This window comes from Oryx dammah, unplaced genomic scaffold, assembly GCF_014754425.2.
Source record: "Oryx dammah isolate SB20612 unplaced genomic scaffold, SCBI_Odam_1.1 HiC_scaffold_13, whole genome shotgun sequence".
NCBI classification, from domain to species: domain Eukaryota; kingdom Metazoa; phylum Chordata; class Mammalia; order Artiodactyla; family Bovidae; genus Oryx; species Oryx dammah.
In genome coordinates this window covers 18,134,639-18,157,965 of record NW_024070197.1, presented here as the reverse complement: position 1 = coordinate 18,157,965, position 23,327 = coordinate 18,134,639, and the positions used below count along the sequence as shown (strand labels likewise).

General features: G+C 36.6%; 1 protein-coding gene and 1 pseudogene across 15 annotated transcripts in view; one reads left to right on the top strand and one right to left on the bottom strand.

The window, feature by feature from the left end:
- ZNF566 (zinc finger protein 566) overlaps positions 1 to 23,327 on the top strand; it is a 38,963-nt gene that overhangs the window by 5,659 nt on the left and 9,977 nt on the right. Inside the window, exons 2-6 of one of the 15 annotated variants that reach the window (XM_040252999.1) lie at positions 2,709 to 2,866; positions 4,665 to 4,737; positions 7,415 to 7,541; positions 7,847 to 7,942; positions 20,136 to 20,993. In XM_040252999.1, the coding sequence (XP_040108933.1) occupies positions 2,835 to 2,866; positions 4,665 to 4,737; positions 7,415 to 7,541; positions 7,847 to 7,942; positions 20,136 to 20,993 (1,186 nt within the window). In that variant the 5' untranslated portion in view covers positions 2,709 to 2,834. Of the gene's footprint in view, positions 1 to 1,820; positions 2,867 to 4,664; positions 4,738 to 7,414; positions 7,542 to 7,843; positions 7,943 to 20,135; positions 22,462 to 23,327 lie in introns of those variants that run through there. The other 14 variants (XM_040253011.1, XM_040252997.1, XM_040253012.1 and 11 more) reach the window with 14 other exon arrangements.
- LOC120872985 lies at positions 10,875 to 18,155 on the bottom strand (annotated as a pseudogene).

Genomic DNA, 23,327 nt, shown 5'->3' with positions numbered 1-23,327 from the left:
GTGCCCTACTATGTTAAAGAATCCTATCTAAATGCCCAGATTGATTTAGTTGTCTTGTTTTATTAGTATTCTCCCATCTGACATAGTTCTTTAGTCCTTTTTATCTTTTATGACTGTGACACTTTTGAAGAGCACTGGCCAGTTATTTTGTTGAATATCTTTTTTTTTTAAATTATTTATTTTAATTGGAGGCTAATTACTTTACAATATTGTAGTGGTTTTTGCCAAACATCAACGTGAGTCAGCCATGGGTGCACAATGTGTTCCCCATCCAGAACCCTCCTCCCACCTCCGTCCCCATCCCATCCCTCTGGGTCATCCCAGTGCAGCAGCCCTGAGCACTCTGTCTCATGCATCAAACCTGGACCGGTGATCTGCTTCACATGATAATATCCACATTTCAATGCTACCCTCTCAAATCATCCCACCCTCACCTTCTCCCACAGAGTCCAAAAGACTGTTCTTTGCATCTGTGTCTCTTTTGCTGTCTCACATATAGGGTCATCATTACCATCTTTCTAAATTCCATATATATGTGTTAGTATACTATATTGGTGTTTTTCTTTCTGGCTTACTTCACTCTGTATAATAGGCTCCAGTTTCATCCACCTCATTAGAACTGATTCAAATGCATTCTTTTTAATGGCTGAGTAGTATTCCATTGTGTATATGTACCACAACTTTCTTATCCACTTGTCTGCCAGTGGATATCTAGGTTGCTTCCATGTCCTGGCTATTGTAAATAGTGTTGTGATGAGCATTGGGGTACACATGTCTCTTTCAATTCTGGTTTCCTTGGTGTGTATGCCCAGCAGTGGGATTGCTGGGTCGTATGATAGTTCTATTTCCAGGACTATTTTAAGGACTCTCCACACTGTTCTCCATAGTGGATGTACTAGTTTGCATTCCCACCAACAATGTAAGAGGGTTCCTTTTTCTCTGCACCCTCTCCAACATTTATTGTTTTGATAGCAGCCATTCTGACTGGCGTGAAATAGTACCTCACTGTGGTTTTGATTTGCATTTCTCTGATGAGTGATGTTGAGCATCTTTTCATGTATTTGTTAGCCATCTGTATGTTTCTTTATGTCTGTTTAGTTCTGTGGCCTATTTTTTTGAATGTCTTTAAATTTGAATTTGTCTGCTGTTTCCTCAGCTAAATTTAGACTATACCTTTTTGGCAAAAAGATCACAGAAATAATTTCTTCTTCTCAATGTGTCATATCAGAAGCTATATGATATCTCATTACTAGTAGTGTTAACTTAGGTTACTTGGTTAGGGTGATTTCTCCCTGGTTTCTCCTTTGTAAAATTACTGCTTTTCCCCTTTTGATTAGTAAGTATCAGATGGTTTTTTTAAAAAAATATTTATTTATTTGTTTGATTGTGCCAGGTCTTAGTTGTGGCATGTGGGATCTAGTTCTCTGACCAGGGATCGAACCTGGGCCCCCTGCATTGGGCAGATAGTCTTAGCCACTAGACCATCAGAGAAGTCCTTCAAATGGTTTTTCTTTTTGATCCCTGGGTCAGGAAGATCCCCTGGAGAAGGGAATGGCAACTCACTCCAGTATTCTTACCTGGAGAATTCCATGGACAGAGGAGCCTGGCGGGCTACAGTCCATGAGATCACAAGAGTCAGACATTACTTAGGACTAAACAAAAATAACAAATTATCTTTATAATGTCAATGGCATCTGTAAAGATATTCCCTTTTCATTACTGATTTTGTTCATTTGTATTATCCCTCTCTTTTTCATCGTGCTGTTGGTAATAGGTCTTTTATTTCCTTTCTCCTTGGTTTTCAACGGTTTGACTCTAACAATTTGCTTGGTTGTAGTTTTGCTTTTGTGTGTTTGTTTACCTTCTTGTATATTAGTCTTCTGTTTGCTGAGCTTCTTGAAACTCTTGTTAGGATTTTTAATCAATTTAATCAAATATTAATTCCTGTCCAGTCTCTTTTCTCCTCTGAAACTCCACTTACATGTGTGGTGATCTTTTAACTGTCCCATATATCTTTTACACTCATTTCTGTTATTTATTTATTATTTTCTCTTGTACTTCATGTGGATATTTTTTGTTGGCTTGTCTGAGTTCAGTAATCCTGGTTTCTCAAAACCATGCAGTAATTTATTTCTTAATTGGCTGAAATAGTCAATTTTGATTATTTTTTATGGATTTCAGTTGTGTTTAGTTGCTTCATCTTATCATCCATCCATTTGCCTGTCTTTTCCTTGGTTGTCTTCAACATTTTAGTTGTAGCTATTATTACTTTAAATGGTTTGCCTACTCCAGTATCTAAATTGTCTTTGGTTCTGCTTGTTTTCTGTTTTTATCTCCTTGCATGTCTGGTAATCTTTAATTGTATGAGAGATATTGTGTCTAAAACAATCATGGGGGCCAAAGCCAGTCACTAACTACTTCTGCTTTCTTATTATATAAGAAAAATTAAACTGCTTTTCGGGTCCCTATTATTAACAGACAAGTACAATTCCTAGCATACAGGAAATTTTCAGGATACTGCTGGAAATAATTTAAAACATTACATTTTTTGATTAAAAGATAGGTTTATTATTTAGATGAGTGCAAAATTCTCACAAATTTGAAGCTACTTCTTAGAGTGCGAGACTCTTCTCTATAGTGTTATCTTTTGACAGTGCTCTTTGCCTCGGTGTGGTTGTGTTGCAAGCATACTGTGGTCTTGGCTACAGAGATCATTGGCTTTAAAAGAGAGGAGCAGATCCTCCAGATGGAAGAATTCAGCCTGGGAGGTTACCATCTAGGGGAAAAGATGAAGAGCGTTGGGAATGTGACAAGCATTATATGAAGCTATTGAGATGAGAAGTTTCCTGCCCATTCTGCTTGACAGGTACAACACCTGAGGAAGTCCCTTTATAATCAGGGAAAGGCCAGGAAGACAGACTAGAAGAGGGGAATTAAAGTGAGGAGTATAGGAGAAGGAATTCTTTTCAAATCTTTCTGGATAACTGTTGATTGTTTAGTGTCTAGGACAGTACCTGGTATATGATAGGCTGTGCAGTTGAGAAAAATACTAAGAACTTAGTAAATAATAATACTTAGGTTCAAGGAATGCTTTCAGGTTTTAAGGAAGAGGCATTTATGGATTACTTTGGTTTTCATGTCTGGAATTTGTTTACCTGTGGGGGGATGCAGTGAGTAACTAGGGGTAGTGGTAAAAGTAGCTATTAAATAATTGATACTGTGATACCATGAAATTATTTCCTGAATGGCCAGTTTTACATGAAATTATTGACAATTGATGATCAAGGAGCTTGATGCATAGTGGAATGCTCACTGCCCCTTATACTTTTATAATGTTCAGTTTATTACATTCTTACAGCCTATAAAGAGACAGAAATTTTCTTAAGCATTTAGACATTGATCACAAATTCAGTTATCCCCCTAAAACAGTTTAGGCTTCTATTAGTAAAGGAAATAGACAGAATATACAGTTTTCACAAATGTTATTACTATACTTATAGTCAAAAGCTATTGTAAAGCAACAGTGATATGGATTTAGTCCGTTTCTATGTTATTTCTGTGATTTTACTTCCTCTCTGTTGTTATGCTGATCTTAATATCTTCCCCAAATTACTGTAAATTCTGTAAATTCTGTAAAATTACTTTGTTTGATTTTTTTGGATTACAGTTTTCTTAAGTCAAGATTCATTAACCCCAAAAGTTTTCTCAAACTAGACAAGACTAGAGGATCTGGTTTATCAATCAAATGTTTCTTGGTCAGGACTTTGGACCTGATTGTACAATCCAAGATCACTGAAAATTGGTTTGACTGATGTATATCCAAATTAAAATGCATATGACCAGCTTTTAGGAATTAATCATTCAGAATTCATACACAGGTAAAATGATACATTAACATGTACAAGGATATTTACTATAGCATTGTTTGTTATAGTGAAAGATAGGAAACAACCCAAATGATAATTGGCAGCAGATTGGTTGAATAAATTAAAGTGTATCCATTTAATAGAATCCAATGTAAGCAAAGAGAATTGATTATGTATCTTTGAACGTACTAGTTGGGATCTGGTCCAAGATACTTTTAAGTAAAAATAGCAATGTGTTTAACAGTGTATGGGCTTCCCTGCTGGCTCAGTGGTAAAGAATCCTCCTGCCAATGCAAGAGTCGCAGATTCAATCCCTGGGTCAAGAAGATTCCCTAGAGAAGGAAATGGCAACCCACTCTAATATTCTTCCCTGGGAAATCCCATTGGCAGAGGAGGCTGGAGGGGTACAGTCCATATGGACACAAAAGAAGACATGACTTAGTGACTAAACAACAACAACAACTTAAAAGTGTATATAATATGATGCCATCTGTAATTTTTAAAAAGTATATCTTTGTGTATATATGAGTGTACATACAGGGCTTCCCTGGTGGCTCACATGGTACAGAATCTGCTTGAGTCTATATACAAGCTATATTCTCTAAGCTATATCAAGTGGTCCAAATCTGTCCTGTTGTAGTCAAGGCCTGAGGTTTCTGGAGTAGGGGTAATTAGAGATTTGCCCATTCTTTTCACAAATCGCTCCAGTGTTTGTGTGAAGTAAGCAGAGGGGAAATGATCATACTGGGAGCTGTGAGGCAAGTGGCATCTTGTATAACTTCTTTCTGTCTTCTCCAGCTCTGCTTCTTTCCAAAAAAGGAGCCCAGGGAAGAACTGGTCCTTTTCTGCAAATATCAAAGCCATGGCTCAGGTGAGATGCTGTTTCTTTTTGCTCAGATAGAGTCATTTCTACCCCTAGTACATGTAAATATTTGCTTTCCTTATCACGATGCTTTTTGGTGTTTAAAAACAACAGCAGCCTTCAGATAGTTCGGTTATACATAGTGTCAAAGTTCTCTTACTTTTGCTCTAAAGAAAAGGTCTCTAATAAGCCAATTCAAAAATTGCTGTCTTGGTGGAGATATTTATAGAAAAATATAAGTGGTTAGATAATCATTAAAAAAAGGAAAGAATATCTGGTTAAAGATCTTTATACTCTTAGTTACAGGTAACTGTTCAAGGGCTAAGGGGTTAGATACCAAGTTTCTCTGAAGAAGTCTTAATCAAATTAAAATCCATTAGAAAATTGCTTATGGATTTCATCATAAATCCTGATTTGTTCCCACATACTGTGAATTGCATAATATAAAAACAATCTGAGACTAGGTTTGGAAAAAATTTTTTTGCACTGGTTAACTTGGTCACCCTTCAGGAACCTGACCCCTATTTCCTCCTAAAACAACCCAGTGCCCTCCACAGTTCCTTCTTTTAAATAACGTTTACAATCTCATTTAATAAGTCTTTCACTATCTTCTGTCAGATTTGTGTCAGAAATCTTGGCAGAACAGAAATGTGTTTTCCATTAGTTAATGAATCTAATTTTCTTCGACAGTGATTGATGGGATGGAGATTGGTAGGATAATTAGGGCACCTCATAGGGAAAAGCCCTGATCATCTCCATAAACCTAGATTTTCCAGGAAGAAAATCTGTGGGATGGTTTTGTTTGATGTCATTCTTAATATACGGAAAGGTCTCTTAATGTATGAGCCCTTCAGGTTTGGGGGTATGACTGGTGGTTATAAAAGTCTTATGTCAAAGCTCTGACACCCCACGAGACCATCCATGATAAATAGACTTCAGTAATGCCATTGTGTGAAGCTGGATCATGCTCTGTCAATTTCCTGTAGCTTAGGAACAACGGGTATTTACATTGAGCAATGGGCAGTTTTAGGTAAAATTGGACCAACATTGGGAAGGTCTTTAAAGATCACCTTCAGCCTCAGTGTCCGAAAGCAAAGAAGTCATTTATTTCCATATTACAAAACATTCAGGGAAAAAAGCATGCTTATAAAAAGAATTTAACAAGAAATAACTCTTATTATATAGTTTATAATAGTGTGACATTGGAATGGCTCAGTCTTGAATTATATGCAAATTTAATTTTCTAAGATAAAATATTTTTAAAAATTATTTTGTACATGTTCACGAGTAAAGTAGGGCTATTTCATTTTGGCCCCACTACCAGTTCCATTCCAAAAGCTGCCTTCAATTCTTGAATATTGATTATCAGTTTTACTCATTATTTTTTGACTTTCTGCAAAGTGGAAAGGACATTATACTCATACATTGCACCCTTCATTTCCTCTGATCATGTTATTATATCACAATTTTTGGTTAAATCGATAGTGTACACATTGTCACAACTGCAAATATCCCTCACTGCTGAGCCAGATCATGGCTTTATTCTGTTACAGCCTGTCATTTTTCCTGGGGTTAATCGCTTTTTCCCCTCATTTGCTTAGTTGTCCATGTATTTATATCCAAAATCTCCAAATCACTGCCACGTGCAAGTCAGTATGTTTCCTGTCTGATCAAATACATCAATTCTTTTTGAACATGGAAACTTCCATCCCTGTTCCCTTTTGCACCCTGCTCCCATTTTGTCTAGTTGCTCTCTAGGCCTGTTTCTCAAAGACTTCCCCTTTTTCCCCTGGGATTTTCCTTCTCTGTTTTCCTGTGTTAATTTACATATTTATTGAATCTCATGTTTTCCTCTTCTCTGGTTTACTCTCTGATTTTGGTAGAGCACAACCTCTGATAGTTTCCTGAGAAATTGTGCTTGAGTCTTTTCATGTCTGGGAGTTTCTTTTTTCAGTTGTCACAACAGAATGACGATTTGGTTATAGAATTCTAGGTCAGAATTTCTTTTCTTTTGGGTGGAGTGGCGTGCCATGGCAGTTTGTGAGATTTAGTGCCCCAACCAAGGATCAAACCTGTGCTCCCTGGTTCTGGGGGGCATTGGGAGCATGGAGTCTTAACCATTGGACTGCCAGGGAAGTCCCCAGAATTTCTTCACCAGCATGTTGAAGAATTGTTCTTACTATTTCTTATTTTTAGTGGTTTTCTTAAGAACCCCATTGCCTCTGTGATTCTTGATGGCTTTTTTATCCAGCCTGCTCTCCTCTGGATGCTTTTAATGTCTTCTCTTTTCCCTTATTCTGAAATTATACTCTTAGCTATTTTGGAAAAGAAACTCACATGTATTCATAACATAGCATTTGCAAAGTGTTTGTATATACTACTTCATTGAATTGGGAAACTCATCTTGGCTGGATTTTATACCTCCCCAGACTTATCTGGATAACAGGAATGCCCAACTATCCACAGGTAGTTTTGCCTGGAGGAAACAGAATGACTTGGAAGCATAGTGATTCAGTCCTGTGTATTTGTTTACAGTCCTCCAGAGGCATCCCATTCACTTCCACTCTGTGTGCTTGCTATTTTCAATTCTTCTTTTATTTTTTTTCTTCTCTCTTTCCTTCACAAAAACACATGTTTTTATTAATCAAACCTAATTTTTAAAAATTTAACATGGTTGTTGTTCCAGGAGTCAGTGATGTTCAGTGATGTGTCCATAGACTTCTCTCAGGAGGAGTGGGAATTCCTGAATGATGATCAGAGAGATTTATACAGAGATGTGATGTTGGAGAATTACAGCAACCTGGTTTCAATGGGTAAGGACATCCATAATAATTTAGATTCTGCCCTGAGAAGGTCTACTTCCTCTGGTGTTATACTTACCTACTTTTCAAGTAACCACTTGCGTTTCTATCTACATTCTATTCCCAGAGGAATGTTTTTAATCTTGTAGAGCTAGAAAGAGGAAGCTGCACTGAGTTGTGAGGAAAGTTTCAAGTGCTCTGTTATGTTTCATAAATATGATGTATCTTCCTTTGACTCTTTCTTAATAATGAAAGGACTAGATTTGAATTCTGGGACATTCTCAACATAAACCTCTCCTTACTTCTTTTGTAAGCAGGACATTCTATTTCTAAACCAGATGTGATCTCCTTCTTGGAGCAAGGGAAGGAGCCCTGGTTGGTTGACAGAGAACTAACAAGAGACCAGTGGCCAGGTAAGTGAGGCATGGCAGGTGATGACCCAGTCAGTCAGTGGAGAGATTGCACCTTTGAAATGCAGTCTGGGAAGCTTTCCTTAAAAACTTTAGGCCTGTTGTGCAAAAAGTAAGCCTTTTCAGCATGACCTTTCAAATGACCTTACCTTTTCCCCTTACTTAACACACTCCTCCTGCTCGTCTCCTCTTATGCTTCTGTCCCAATTCTAATGAGCTGGTGCCCTCCTCCACCTTCTCTAATAAAACTTCTTTCTGTGCATAATTTGAATCTACTTCCTTATCAGCTTCTTATACTCTTTTGTACTTAGTCTTCAAAGAGCATCACTGTCTCCTCAAATACCATTTTTTTCTACATTACCAAAGACTCACTTCCTCTAGAGCTTATAAGATACAGTAGATACACTCATTGGTTCATTCATACTTTTAATGAACATTTGCTGGTTTTCTAATGTGTGTGAAGTACTCTGCTAGGTACAGAAAGATTAAAAAAACGAGTAAGTGGGAATTCCCTGGCAATCCAGTGGTTAGGACTCTGTACTTCCACTGTAGGGGGCACAGGTTCAATCCTTAGTCAGGGAACTAAGATCCTGCAAGCCACTGGCGCAGCCAGAAAAAAAATGAAGAATAAGCAGTTTCAGAGTTTATAGCTTACTGTTTATAACTCGTAAAATGTAGAAGCACAAGAGAGGTTAAAATAGGGAACTCAGCAGAAAGGGGAGGCTAAAGAGGTAGAAGAGTAGTTGATCCACATAGCTGTCAAAAGAGGGAGATTTGAACATACATGTCATTGAGTTTAGAGTGCTTGAAAAAAGAATCTGTGCTTCCATTGAGATCTTAAGGCTAACAAAGATATAGAAAAAAAGAAAGAAAAAAAAAAGACAGCATATTCCTTCATTCAGTATATGTTTTGGGTGATTTTAAAAAATTTTTATTTTACACTGAAGCATAGTTGATTAACAGTGTTGTGTTAGTTTCAGATGTACAGCAAAGTGATTCAGTTATACATATACGTGTGTCTTTTTCAAATTCTTTTTCCATTTAGGTTATTACAGAATATTGAGCAGAGTTCCCTGTGCTGTATAGTAGGTCCTTGTTGGTTATCTGTTTTAAAAATATAGCAGTGTATACATATCAATCCCAAACTCCCAGTCCATCGCTCCTCCCTATCCTCCCCCCCCCCCCCGGTAATCATAAGTCATTCTCTAAGCCTGTGAGTCTGTTTCTGTTTTGTATATAAGTTCATTTGTATCATTTTTTTTTTTTTTTTTAGATTCCACATGTAAGCAATATTATAGGAAATTTTGTCTTTGTCTGACTTACTTCACTTGGTATGATAATCCTCAGGTCCAACCATGATACTACAAATAGCATTATTTTGTTCTCTTTAATGGCTGAGTAATATTCCATTGTATGTATGTATCGTATCTTCGTTATCCATTTATCTGTTGCTAGATCAGTATATGTACATTGAATACCTATTGCATGCCCAGCACTACTGTCAACACTTGAAATTAGAGCAGTGAGTAGAATATGCAGAATGTCTATTCCCAGAGTTTACCCTCAGCTGCAGGGAGAGATACACAAATAAATGAATATATAATGGTAAGTGCTGAAAAGAATAAGTGGAGAAGTGGAGATGCTATTTTATGTGAGAGGGTACAAGAAACTTTCCAATAAGGTGACATTGGGACAGAGACCTGAAGAAGTATAGCTGTAAATCATTGTATGTGATTATTAGGAAGAACATTCCAGAGGAAGCCAAACATTGAAGGGCCTCAGGCAAGTATGCATTGGCTGTGTGTGGGGAGCAGCCAGGAGGCCCAGTGCTGCTTCTACCCCAGTTGTTATTCAAGTATTTTCAAATGCAAGACCTCTTGTCACTTCACCCTTGCATAACCTCAGTATGTAATTCTAAAAAACATGGGTGTTGTCTCCCTTACATAACTTGACTGCTTTGTCATCCCCAGTAACTTTTACACTGATTTCTTGGTACATCGGATTGTTTTAGTGTCATTCTACTGAGTACTAGTGAGAGGGGACATTTTCACCTTCATGGTGCTACTGTCTTTAACATGTTCACTACTATATTTTACACTTTTTATCTATCACTGCTCTAATTCTCCTCAGTCAATTTTTATAGACTTTATAAAATAAAAACATTGTATACCCATTTCCATGGGGTGTTTTGTACTTCATAAATTTTAATTTGGATTGGCATCTTTTAAAAAAATATTTATTTATTTGGCTGCATCCAGTCTTAATTGCTGCACTCAGAATCTCGTTGCATCCTGTGGAATCTTCCATTATGGCACACCAGCTCAGTAGTTCTGGCATATGGGCTTAGTTGCTCTGTGGCATGTGGGATCTTAGCTCCCCAACCAGCGATCAAATGTGGCTTCCCATGTACTGCAAGGCAGATGTTTAACCCTTGGACCGTTAGGGAAATCCCTGGATTGGCATCTTTAAGTGTATGCTCTAATGTGTTTGCAGTCATCTCTTTTGTGATTATTACAGTTTCTGATTTTAGAAAATTAACTGACCTCTACAAATTTCATAGATATCTTGTTCTTTAAAAAAAATTATTTTGCTATATTTTAAAATAATTTTATTAGTTAATTATTTATTTTTGGCTATGCTGGGTCTTCATTGCTGCTCCGGCTTTTCTCTAGTTGTGGCTAGCAGGGGCTACCCACTGGTTGCGGTGCTCAGGCTTCTCATTGCAGTGGCTTTTCTTGTTGCAGAGCACAGGCTCCAGGGCTTGCAGGTTTCAGTGGTTGTGGCACACAGGCTTGGTTGCTCTGCAGCATTGTGGGATCTTCCAGGATCAAGGATCAGATCTGTGTCTCCTGCTTTGGCAGACAGATTCTTTACCACTGAGCCACCAGGGAAGCCTCTCTGCTGGTTTTCTTTTTTTTTTTTTGCTGAAGTGATTTTAATCTATAGATGAAAGACTCTTTAAATGATACTCAGAGTACTTTATAAGCTTGGTTTTAAATTAGATTTGAGTCTAGAACAGGACTCACTCACAATGATTCCAGAACACAAGGTGGAAGTGCAACAGTTAGGTGATGACTTCTTAATTGTTCAAGGGGATAAAGATCTTCAAATATGGTTGGAAATTTATCTCTAAGAGTTATTCTTCTTTATAGACTACAATATTATTGTCGGTTTCATATACTTTTACTTTATAAAGAACTCCCACAGGAAGAAATGTCTGGAGGTTTTCCCAGATATGTAATGGCTACATTTTCTGTTGTGCTTACAATGTCTGCAAAATATGGCACATCTAGATCCAGATTCTTATGATCAAGGGGCTTCATAATTGCCTCCTTTATAATTGTGCCCATGGCCATTTGGGTGGTTGCACTTCCCAAATAATTTCAAGTTTTCTTCATTACTAACAGATTTGCTGTGGAGGTGGTAGGTTGCGCTGAAGGAGACGGGGCGCAACACGCGGCCGCCGGCGAGGGCCCGACCCTGCCTGGTCATGGCTCTACGAGCCCACGGCCCGGCCAGCGTCCTCACCCCTCGGCCCTGGCATCCTCACCCCTCGGCCCGCCGCCAGCCTGGATGGGTGGAGCCCCCTCTGCTGTTTTTAACAGCATCTAAATCCATTTTAAAGTTCTTTTACAATAAACTATAAATTGAGAGTCCAACTCAATCCCCCCTCCCCTGCCCCTAATGGCTTATTTTAGCACCATTTATTCAACAGCTGCTTATGTCATTGTTGTTTTGTCTGCCTGTTCGTTGGAAGTTCTGGTTTATGTTAATACTTTGTATTTCAGGGACTCTTTCTATTTCTTTGCTCTAACTATACACTTGTACCTTCAGAGATAGATATGCCCAGCAGACAGTTTAATATATTTTATTTCTTTTTATTGAAAATGATCTCAAATACAGAAAGGTAACAAACTATAAGTAGACATTCAAACAGTTATAAAATGAACTCACATGGAAACATCACTCAGATTTTAAGAACTTACAACACTATCAGCACATCTATGTCCATAGTTCTTTGTGTCCCCTTTTGCTTTTACCAAGTAAGAGAGCCACCACAACAATATAGTTCAGTTTTGAGTTTGAATATACATAGAATCGTACTATATATACTTTTATGTTGTTTTTTATTAATCATTTTGCTGTTAAGATTCATACATATTATTTCTTATAGTCAGAGTTGATTTATTCAATTATACCAATATTCTACAGTTTATTTTTCAGTTCTACTTTTCATAGAGAGTTAGGTTGTTTCCACTTTTGACAGTTAAAAATTGGCACTATGAACATTTTCTATGTGATTTGAATAGGAGAGAAATGAATGGATCACATGGCATCATATCTTTAGTTGTCCAGTTTTCAACTTTTTTATAAGTTCTTGGGTTATTGAGTATATTCCATGTTCTAAAAATTGCTAATGTCTTCTTCCACTCTGAGTTATCTTTTAGTGCTCTTTATGGTTTCTTTTTGTGAACAAAAGTTCTTAATTTTGGTCAGATTTATCAGTCTTCTGTTTTGGGCTTCACACTTATTTGGTCTTATGTAGGAAATTCTTCCTTGGTCTATTTCTGAATCTGATTTATAATACATTAAACAGAATCACACTATCTGTACTTTTTGTCCTGTTTAAGAAAATTGTTATTGTTGTGAAGATACTCTTTTATGTTTTCTTCTTGATGTCTGATTGTTTTTCTTTTATAAACTTTTCCTCTAAGGGACTAAATTTTTACTGTAATACATTCAGGTGTGGTTACCTTTATTTCTCCATATTTTGTTCCTGGTTGTATTTTTAAATCCAAGAATTTATATCTTTTTCTGGTGAGAGGAAATCCTTGGCAGTCATCTCTTTAAACATTACCTTGCTACCACTTCCTCTTTTCTCTCTTGAGCTCCTATTAAACAGACAATAAAACATCTGGATCACCTCTGATGTTTTAAATTCTTCATCTCTTTTTCTATTTATGCTGCCTTTACATAGAATTCCTTACTTTGGTACTACTCTACATAAGATAGATAACCAACAAGGACCTGTTGTATAGTGCAGGGAATTCTACTAAGTATTATGTGACAACCTATATAAGAAAAGAATCTAAAAAATAATGAATAGATGTATACATACATCTATGTATACATTTTGCTGAGTCACTTTGCTGTACACCTGAAATTAACACAACATTGTAAATCAACTATACTCCAATAAAATCAAAATGTAAAAAAATGCAGATGAGAGCAAAAAAAAAAATTCCTTGCATCAATTTGTATTGATTCACTAATATATTCTTCAGTTATGACCTTTTGACTCTTCAACTTATCCACTAAGTTTTTTATTAAAAAAAATAGTATAGTTATTTATAAAATATAGTACAATAAGATATATGTATCACATAATTAACATAAAATTCTAAGATAATAACATGTAAATACCTTAATTTGCATATGTAAGATATTGGCTAGGAAGTATGCCTAAGAATATAATTGCTGGGTCTCAGCTTACTGTTTTGTTTTTTTTTCAGTTCTATTAATTGTCGCTTTACTTTGAACACTTTAGGGGAAGATTTACAGTGAAAGGTATTTTTTTTCAGAGATCACAGTCTGGTTTTTGTTTTTTTTTTTTAACTTTTTTTTATTTGGAGGATAACTGCTTTACAAATATACAACGGGCAAAGGGCTGTCTTCAGTAAAAAACTGGACTATGTTACACCTTACTCAGAAATAACTCAGTATGGATTAAAGACTTGAATACGAGACCTGAAGCCATAAAACTTCTAGAAAACAGAGGGAAAGCTCCTTGACATCAGTCTTGTAGTTTTTGGATATGACACCAAAGCCAAGACAGCAAAAGCAAAAATAAATAGGATGACATCAAACTAAAAATTTGTATGGAAAAGGAAGCAATAAGCAAAATGAAAAGGCAGCCTACTGAATGAGAGAAAATATTTGCAAATCATGTATATAACAAGGAGTTAATATCTAAAATATATATACAAAATCCATATAACTCAATAGCCAAAAAAAAAAAAAAAAGATACATTTAAGGAAATATAGGGCTTCCCTGGTGGTGGAGGTTAAGAATCTGCTTTGCAGTGTAAGCGACACTAGTTAGATCTATGGTCCAGGAAGATCCCACATGCTTTGGGACAACTGAGCCCATGTGCCACAACTGAAAAGCCTGCACTCTGAAGGCCACGAGCGTCTGTGCTGCAACAGGAGAAGCCACCACAATGAGAAGCCCTCACACCACAACTAGAGAAAGCTCATGAGCAACAACAAAGAGCCAGCACAGCCAAAAATAAGTATAATGAAAAATAAAAGGAATAAATAAATAAATAATAAATAAAGTGAAAATTTTACAACTGAAAAATGGAGATAACAGGAAAATTAGTGAACTTGAAGGAAGACCAAAAGAAATTATGCAATATGAATTAACAGAAAAAAAGATCAAAAACTTAAAAAGAATGACTCAAGGGGAATTGCTTGGCAATCCAGTAGTTGGTTGGGATTAGGTGCTTTCACTGCTGAGGGCCCAGGTTCAATCCCTGGTTAGGGAACTACCATTCCACAAGCAGCACAGTGCTGCTGGAAAAAAAGGAAAAAGAATGACTCAGGGACATGTGAGATAACAACAGAGTTTTCATATTTATATCATTGAAGTCCCAAAAGGACCATAGACAATGAAAGAACCGTAAAAATAATGCATTACTTTTAGGGAAACAGTGAGTGGAACAACTGGATTTCTCTTCATAAACCATGGACATCGGCAAAAGTGCATCAGTATTTTTTTGGTAAAGAGCTGTCAACCCAGAATTCCATAGCCAGCAAAAACTTTTCATGAATGAAAGAAAAATTAAGAAAAGCAATGTTGCAAGTGTACAGGGAAACTGAAACTCTGGCCTAGCATCCATGTGGGACTAGGAGATAATGAGAGAGTCTGTACCCTGTCTCAGAGGAGTGAGCACTTGTTAAGTCTAGGAGACAGCTGTCATATGAGAACACAGACCTAATGCTGCCTGATAATCTGGTCCTTCAAGGAAAGCCAGAAACCCAGATGTTTGTATTAAATCTGATAATGTCAACACTGATAACTCATTTAAAACTTTAGAGAACTGTTGGGGCAACACCAAACAAACACGTGAGTAGGATACAACCTGATTCATTGGGTTATTACTTACATGGAGTTTTCTTTTTCTTTGAACCTCAGAAATTCTACCAAGATCTAGTTAAAACTCTTTCCTCCTAAATCCTGCTCAGCGCAGAATGGAACCATCTGATTACTAAATTTTCTTCAACTCTGGCAATCTGTCTTAACTGTTGCTTTTGCATCATCACCATATTCTCCTTCTAGAACTCATATCTTACATTTATTTTGTTTCCTATATAATTTTCTTACCCCATGACCCTATCGTCTCTCTTTTTTTCTTTCAGTTACCATTTCTATCCTTTCTCTTCTGAAAATCTTTTTTTTCAAGAGTTCATTGCAGTTTTAGTAATGATTGACTGTTCACTGGGGAATTTGCAGGTTTGTCTTACTTTAAACCCTCTTCCCTTATTCTTCATACATAGTATATCACAGTTTAATTATTGAATTTGCTTAATAACTATGTAAAATTTTTGTTGCCAAGCTCTGTAGTCACATTTCACTCCTTGTACAACTTTTCTTTTCCGTGAAGTTAAACTGTCTTAAGTGAGAACTGGTTAGTTTTCTGTTGTATCTGTCAGTAATCTCTTTTCAGACACATCAGGTAGCTATGGTTTGTTTTTTAACTGAAACATCCCTCCTCTAACCCTCTGTTCTTCTTCCTCAGGTGTGGTGTAACACAGCTGTTATTTTAGAGTTTCCCTTTATTGTCATCCAGTGGATTCCCTTAGGATCATCCCATTGATTCCCTTAACTCCTCCCCTTTGAATTCATTTGGATTCTCTTCTGTATTTTGCATACCTTGGATTCTTGTCTATACCTAGTCTGTTGGCTCTCCCGCCTTCCTTTTTCTTGATTTGTTTTCTTACTATTTTTTTTTAAGATTTGTTTTATATTTTGACTGCAGTAGTTCTTTGTTCCTGTGCTCAGCCTGTTTCTGGTTGCTGAGAGTGGGACTACTCTTGTTGCAGTGTAGGGACTTCTCATTGCAGTGGCTTCTCTTGTTTTAGAGCACAGGCTCTAGTGGACAGGCGTCAGTAATTGCGGCACGAGGGCTCAGTAGTTGCAGTGCAGTGGCTTAGTTGCTCTGGGACATGTGGGATCTTCCCAAACCAGGGATCTAACCTGTGTCCCTTGCATTGCAAGGCAGTTTCTTAACCACTAGACCACCAGAGAAGCCCTGTTTTCTTACTATTCTGAAGCAAAAAGCAACCAAGGAAAGAATGCAAATGAAGTAAATAGAAAGTATATTTTCTGAATCCCTGCATGAATAAAAATGTTTTCATTTCACCCTCATAATTTGATTGATAATTTGACTAGAAATATCAATTTAGGTTGAAAAAGTGACTTCAACTTTTCGAAGGCATTCCTCCAAGGACTTCTAAAATCTTCTAGTATCTAGTGTTATTGAGAAGTCCAAAACCAATTCAGGTTCTTAATTCTTTTAAGTGGTGTGTTTAAACTCTTTGGAAGCTTTTTGCATTTATTATTTATTTGTGATGTTCTAATATTTCATGTTGAGGTATCATGATACTGATTGTTTTTTTTCCGTTTGGCTAGACACTCATTCTGGAAACATTTTCTACTATTATTTTGTTGAAGGTTTTTTCCCTGTTGTTTTCTCTTTTCCTCTATTTGATAGATCACTTTTCAGGTCCAGTGCTTGCCATCATGTCTGACATATAATACGAACTCATTAAATTTTTTGAATGATTGAACATTCATAATTCAGATCTTAAATTTCTTGTGCTACCCCTATAATTTTTTTTTTTAATTGAAGTACAGTTGATTCACAATGTTGTGTTAGTTTCTGGTAAACAATGAAGTGACTCAGTTATACATATATATACACATTCTTTTTCATATTCTTGTCATTATGCTTTACTACAGGATATTGAATATAGTTCCCTAGGCTATACCTTGTTGTTTATCTCCTTTATATATAGTAGTTTGTATCTGCTCGTTCCCCCCACCCCCAGTTTCCATCTCTCTTTCTATGTTATACTTTCTGTGAGGTTTTATTAAGTTTTCATCTTTGTATTTTTATAAAATAGAAATTCTTCTTTCAGTATTTCTTTTCCTAGCATCACTCTCTTATGGGATTGTCATATAATATTGTTTTTAGAAGTATATGTTTTCTGAATTTTGGCTTTTTTTTCCCCTTTGTTGTCTCTCCTGAGTTCTTATTTTCTGTTTATTTTAAGCTCTGATGTTCAGTATTTTCCTGAAATAGCTAGTGACTCAAGGCCTATTTGGGCTTCTCTGGTGGCTCACTTGCCAAGGCAAGAGATGCAGGTTTGATCCCTGGGTCAGGAAGATCCCCTGGAAAAGGAAATGCCAACCCACTCCAGTATTCTTTCCTGGAGAATCCTATGGATAGAAGAGCCTGGTGGGCTACAAATAGTCCACAGGGTCTCATAGAGTCGGACACAGCTTAGCAACTAAACAACAACGTAATTTGATCAGAGGATCATAGGAGGCCTTTAAGTAGAGATTTGGCAAGTATGACCTTTAAGTAGAGATTTGGAAAATGAATAATAGTTATCAAGGCTAAGAGTAAAAGAAAATACCTCTAAACATAAGAAAAAGGACCTAGAAAGGTCTAAATAGAGACTAATAGCAGGGAGCACTTGAAGAACTAAATAGGGCCAGTGTGAATGAAGCTTAGAAACCAAAATGGAACATAGGGTGAGTGAGATTTGGTTGAAAGGCAGGCAGGAGCCAGATCATTCAAAGCTTTGTAAACCATATTCAGGAGTTTGGCTTTTATTGTGAGAGCAATGTAACCATCAAAGAATTTTAAGCAGAACAGTGGCAGGATAATGCTATTCTAGTGACATGGATTCAAGATTACAAAATCAGGATTACAAAGCTCAAGTTGGGGGAAGTAGGTAAGAGGCTATTCTAGTAATCCAAGAAAGAGCTATTTCATATTACATATTATATTGTATATAAATGGAAGAGTTTAGGATATACATGGGCAAAATTAGACAGTATTTGCTAAATAATTACATGAGAGGAAGAAGATGGTACTAGAATGATCTTCACTTTTTTGACTTGAAATTTTCTCTCTGGATCCATAGTGTGGTCTTCAAAACATTTCACTTGCCAACATCTCCATTTTTGTATGAAAATCCTTCCATAATATTACCTCCCAAATGCTAAATATGTATTTTTCACCAAATATTTTTTTATATAGTATTCCTAGTCCTCAAAATGATCATAAGAGTTAGTTATTTCTATCATATAGACAGACTATTGGGGGCTCAGAAAGATGAACTAATGTGTCCAAGAAAACAAAGAGGGTAATTAATGAGTTTAAGTTCAGAATTCATCTTATACCGCTATTCTTCCAGTAGCAATACACTGCCTCCCATTATATTCTTTTCCCTTATCTTTGAACCTACAAATACCCTTCCTGTCAGTTGGTCATCACTACTAAGTACTTGTGCACTTGTTAAGTCCTCCTTTTTTTCCCACAGTTCAGAATCACAGAATTCCAAGGCATAGTATTGTCATCAGACCCCAAACATATACCATGTCCAGCTACAAAAAAATCTTCCCTATAGTATATATGAACTCATATATACTCATTTAGTATAATGAACTCATGCTAGGTTCATTCAATACTCGACTTTTCTTAAGGTATTCTCCTGTCTGGATTGGTACTTTCTATTTCCCTATCATTGATTAAAGAGAAACTAAGTCTCTAGTTACTTAATCTAGAATTTTTCAGTGATGGTAGAAGTGTCTTATGTTTCTGATTTCCAGTATGGTAGATACTAGACACATTTGGCTATTGAACACTTGATAAATGGGTAGTGCCATGGAGGAACTGAATTAGAATTTTCAATTTTAATTATATTAAATTTAAATAGACATGTGCTAGTGGCTACTGCAGTGGACAACACAGAACTAAGCAGGGTCTGGCAAACTTTTTCTTAAAGGGCTAGATAGTAAATATTTTAGATTTGCAGTCAATGTGGTCTCTGTTGCAACCAGAACTCATAAACAGTCATAGATAATACATAAACAAATAAGTGTGACTGTGTTCCAGTTGGAAAAATTATTGCAGGGTTGCAGTCCATAGTTTGCGAGCCCCTGGACATTTTTTCCTTAGACATGTTCATTTAATCCTGACAACAGGACTTCCCTGGTGGTCCAGTGATTAAGCCTAGAGTTCCATCCTTGGGCGGGAATCTAGGATCCCACATACCATGCAGTGTGGCCAAACTGACAAGAACTCTATTAAGTAGATATGATCCCACTCCAGTATTCTTGCCTAGGAAGCTCCATGTTCAGAGGAGCCTGGCGGGCTACAGTCCCTGGGGTCACAAGAGTTGGACTTGACTAAGCGACTGAACAGCAGCATGGATGTGTGTTCTTTTAATCCCTGGCTGTAATCTTACTCACTCAGCCTAAGCTGCTGGCCATTATTCTTGACACTTTTTTGAGTGATAAGGCAACAGTCTCTGATCCAAGCATACAGGGGCAGGAAGAATAGAAGTAGAATGATGAGGCAGTTTTGTTATTTTTGTGGTAACTTTATAGCCTTTTAAAGTTATATTCTGTATGCTTAAACATATCCCTGCAAAAGACTGACCTATATAGCAATCTAAATGTGACTGAATTTTTCTTCTACTACAGAGTGGGAGAGAATTCCCTTTGTAAAACTATGAATCCAAATAAATGACTGTTTACAAAAAAAAAAAAATAGGTATGATCATTTCCTTTACAGTTCATGCCATGGGATGTTCTTATATGAGTGTTTGTGTATGCTGTGAGATTTTGTGTGTGTGTATGTATGATTAGAGTCATCCTGTAACAAGGAAGTTTAAGGCATCTGTGTATTGAGAAACCTCCCCTAAATAATTCTGATATATAGCAACATTTAGAAACCACAGACTTACTTCCTACCTTTATCTTACTATGTCATCTCTCCTCACTCTTCTTTTCTCATCCAGTTTTAAAAAATTCAGTTTAGTTTCTTTAATTTTAATTGAAGTTTTTATTTCTCCAAACAAGGAAAATGTGAGTGATTGCTTTCATATTTTCTTTCAGTCCTGGCGTCAAGATATGAGACCAAGAAATTATTTCTGAAGAAGGAAATTTATGAAATAGAGTCAGCCCAGTGGGAAATAATGGACAGACTTACAAGACACGACCTTCAGTGCTCCAGTTTCAGAGATGAATGGGAATGTAATGGCCAGTTTGAGAAACAACATGGCTCTCAGGAGGGACATTTCAGTCAACTGATACTCACCCATGAAGGCATGCCTACTTTTAGTCAACATCCATCCTTTACATTACAGCAAATCATGAATAATAATAAAGAGAAATACTGTGCAACTAAGGAATATAGGAAAACCTTCAGACATGACTCACAGCTTACCACACATCAGATCATCCATACTGTTGAGAAACCCTATGAATGTAAGGAATGTGGAAAGGCCTTTAGACATCCCTCAAGACTCAGTCATCATCAGAAAATTCATTCTGGCAAGAAACCGTTTGAATGTAAGGAATGTGGAAAAACCTTTATTTGTGGCTCAGACCTTACCCGACATCACAGAATTCACACTGGTGAGAAACCCTATGAATGTAAAGAATGTGGGAAGGCCTTCAGCAGTGGCTCCAACTTCGCTCGACATCAGAGAATTCACACTGGTGAGAAGCCCTATGAATGTAAAGAATGTGGGAAGGCCTTCAGTAGTGGCTCAAACTTTACTCAACATCAGAGAATTCATACAGGGGAGAAACCCTATGAGTGTAAGATATGTGGGAATGCCTTTAGTCAAAGCTCACAACTTATTAAACATCAGAGAATCCACACGGGTGAGAAACCCTACGAATGTAAGGAATGTGAAAAGGCTTTTCGTTCTGGCTCAGACCTTACTCGACATCAGAGAATTCATACTGGTGAGAAGCCCTATGAATGTAAGATATGTGGGAAAGCCTATTCTCAGAGTTCACAACTTACTAGTCATCATAGAATTCATACTAGTGAGAAGGCCTATGAATATAGGGAATGTGCAAAGACCTTTAATTATGACTCACAGCTGGTTCAACATCAAAATTTGTACTGGTGATAAAACAGAATATACAAAATGTGTGCGAAGGCTTCTGTTTACAGCTCAAAACTATTTAACATCAACTACTCAACAAAAGAGAATTTATCTTAATATTAATCCCTCTAAATAGAATAAGATAGAAACATCTTATTTGTTGACTATAGCTTGTTCAGCTCAAGAAAAATCATGTAGGAGAAATACCCTATGAGTAGAATACCTTTTGGAAGCCCTTTTAATAAAATCTACTTCTCAGTCTAGTAAATATTCAAAATGACAAGAGCACTTTGTGCATCTTTCTAACCTTATCTTAAACATCAGAGAACACATACAGAAATGTAATCCTGTAATTTTCATATTCCCCCCATTTTTCCTATAGTTGTTATATTCTCAATCTTTCAATCCATTAAAATTTACATGACTTAAAGTCCATCTGTTTACAGCATAGTTTGTAAAATACCTTTTATTTTTTAAGGTACTTTTAATACCCAAGAGAAATGACCTCTTTATTTTTGAAGATGGCTTACTCTTTTTACTCTTGACAAAACTTAGACTTTTCTTGTAAAACATTCATGAATGACTTACCTACCACCCAGTAAATGGAGATCCTTTACTATCCTTTCGCTGTTACCTTGTGTTGCTATAATACCATTTCATCAAGTCCCTATTGATAGACATTGTCATTTCCTCCAGTTTTTGCCATTAATACACAGTGCCCTGATGAGCATTCTCCCTAGGCATATTTTTGTATCATATCTTATTTTAATTGCTGAAATAATGCATCTATATTTTCCCTATAATCGATTAAAACATTACAAATAAGACCTTTGACCACTATCCTTGTTCCCATATCGCTTCCTAGAGGATAGTCTTTATTTGTTTAGTATTTATTCTTCCTGAGCATTTTCCTATGTTTCTATACATATATTTCTTGGTAGAAATGATAAAAATGGGGATAATTATAATACCTACCTCAGAATTCTGTGTGAGGATCAAATAAAGACACACAAAGTGCTTAGAATTGTGCCTGTCCTATAATACAGACTGTTTTTTGTTAATTGTATTCATCATTATCACTTTATTAGTATTATATGTTGAAAAGCAACTGTTTCTACAGACCATACTCAACATCAGACAGGATACACAATTGAAGACCCATTGAGGGTAATGAATTAAGAAATTTTCTATCATTTACTTCCTGTGGAACATGAATTAATCCTGGGTGTTGGTGCAGAAAATAATATGTGTAATGAGTAGGAAAAGCTGTGTATTCAGACTGGTATCCTTTCTACTACATTATAAAATACCTAATGTAAAGACAGACAATAATATAGACAAACATTGCTGACACTAGTGAAAAAGTATGAAAAGACAAACAGCACTATGTTTGAAAATAGATATGCATACATATAAAGAGAAGCTTTACAGTTACCAATTTTAAATGTTTAAATGAATACAGTGCTTCCAGTACATTTGAAAACCTAAACAAAATTTTTCACAAAAGTAAAACTTACCAGTATTGACACAGAAAATTAGAACTCTTGGGAAACTCTTATAAAAAGATAAAAGGGGAAATTTAGCGTGAGTTACAGTAGCTTCCCTGGTGGCTCAGTGGTGAAGAATCTGCGTCTAGTGCAGGAGACGAAGGTTCAGCCCCTGGGTTGAAGGAGAAGGAAAAGGTAACCCACTCTGGTATCCTGGCCTGGGAAATCCATGGACAGAGGAGTCTGGCAGGCTACAGTCTGTGGTGTCACAAAGAATTGGACACGACTGAGCAACTAAACAATAGCATAGTAGCCATTACTAATGAATCATCAAACCCAGTTTCTTTCCAGGCTCAAGTTTTTGTAAAAAATTGGGGTATAAATGACATCAATATTACATTAGTTTCAGGTACACAACATAGTGCTCTGATATTTGTATATACTGGGAAAAGTGTGTTAGTTGCTCAAAGATGTCCTACTCTTTACAATCCCATGGGCTATAGGCCTCCAGGCTCCTCTATCCATATGATTCCCCAGGCAAGAATTCTGGAATGACTATTCCCTTTGCCAGGAGATCTTTCCCACCCAGAGATCGAACCTTCATCTCACACGTTGCAGGCGGATTCTTTACTGTCTGAGCCACCAGGGAAGCCTATATATTGGAAAATGACCACCATAATAAGTTTAGTTAATATTGATCA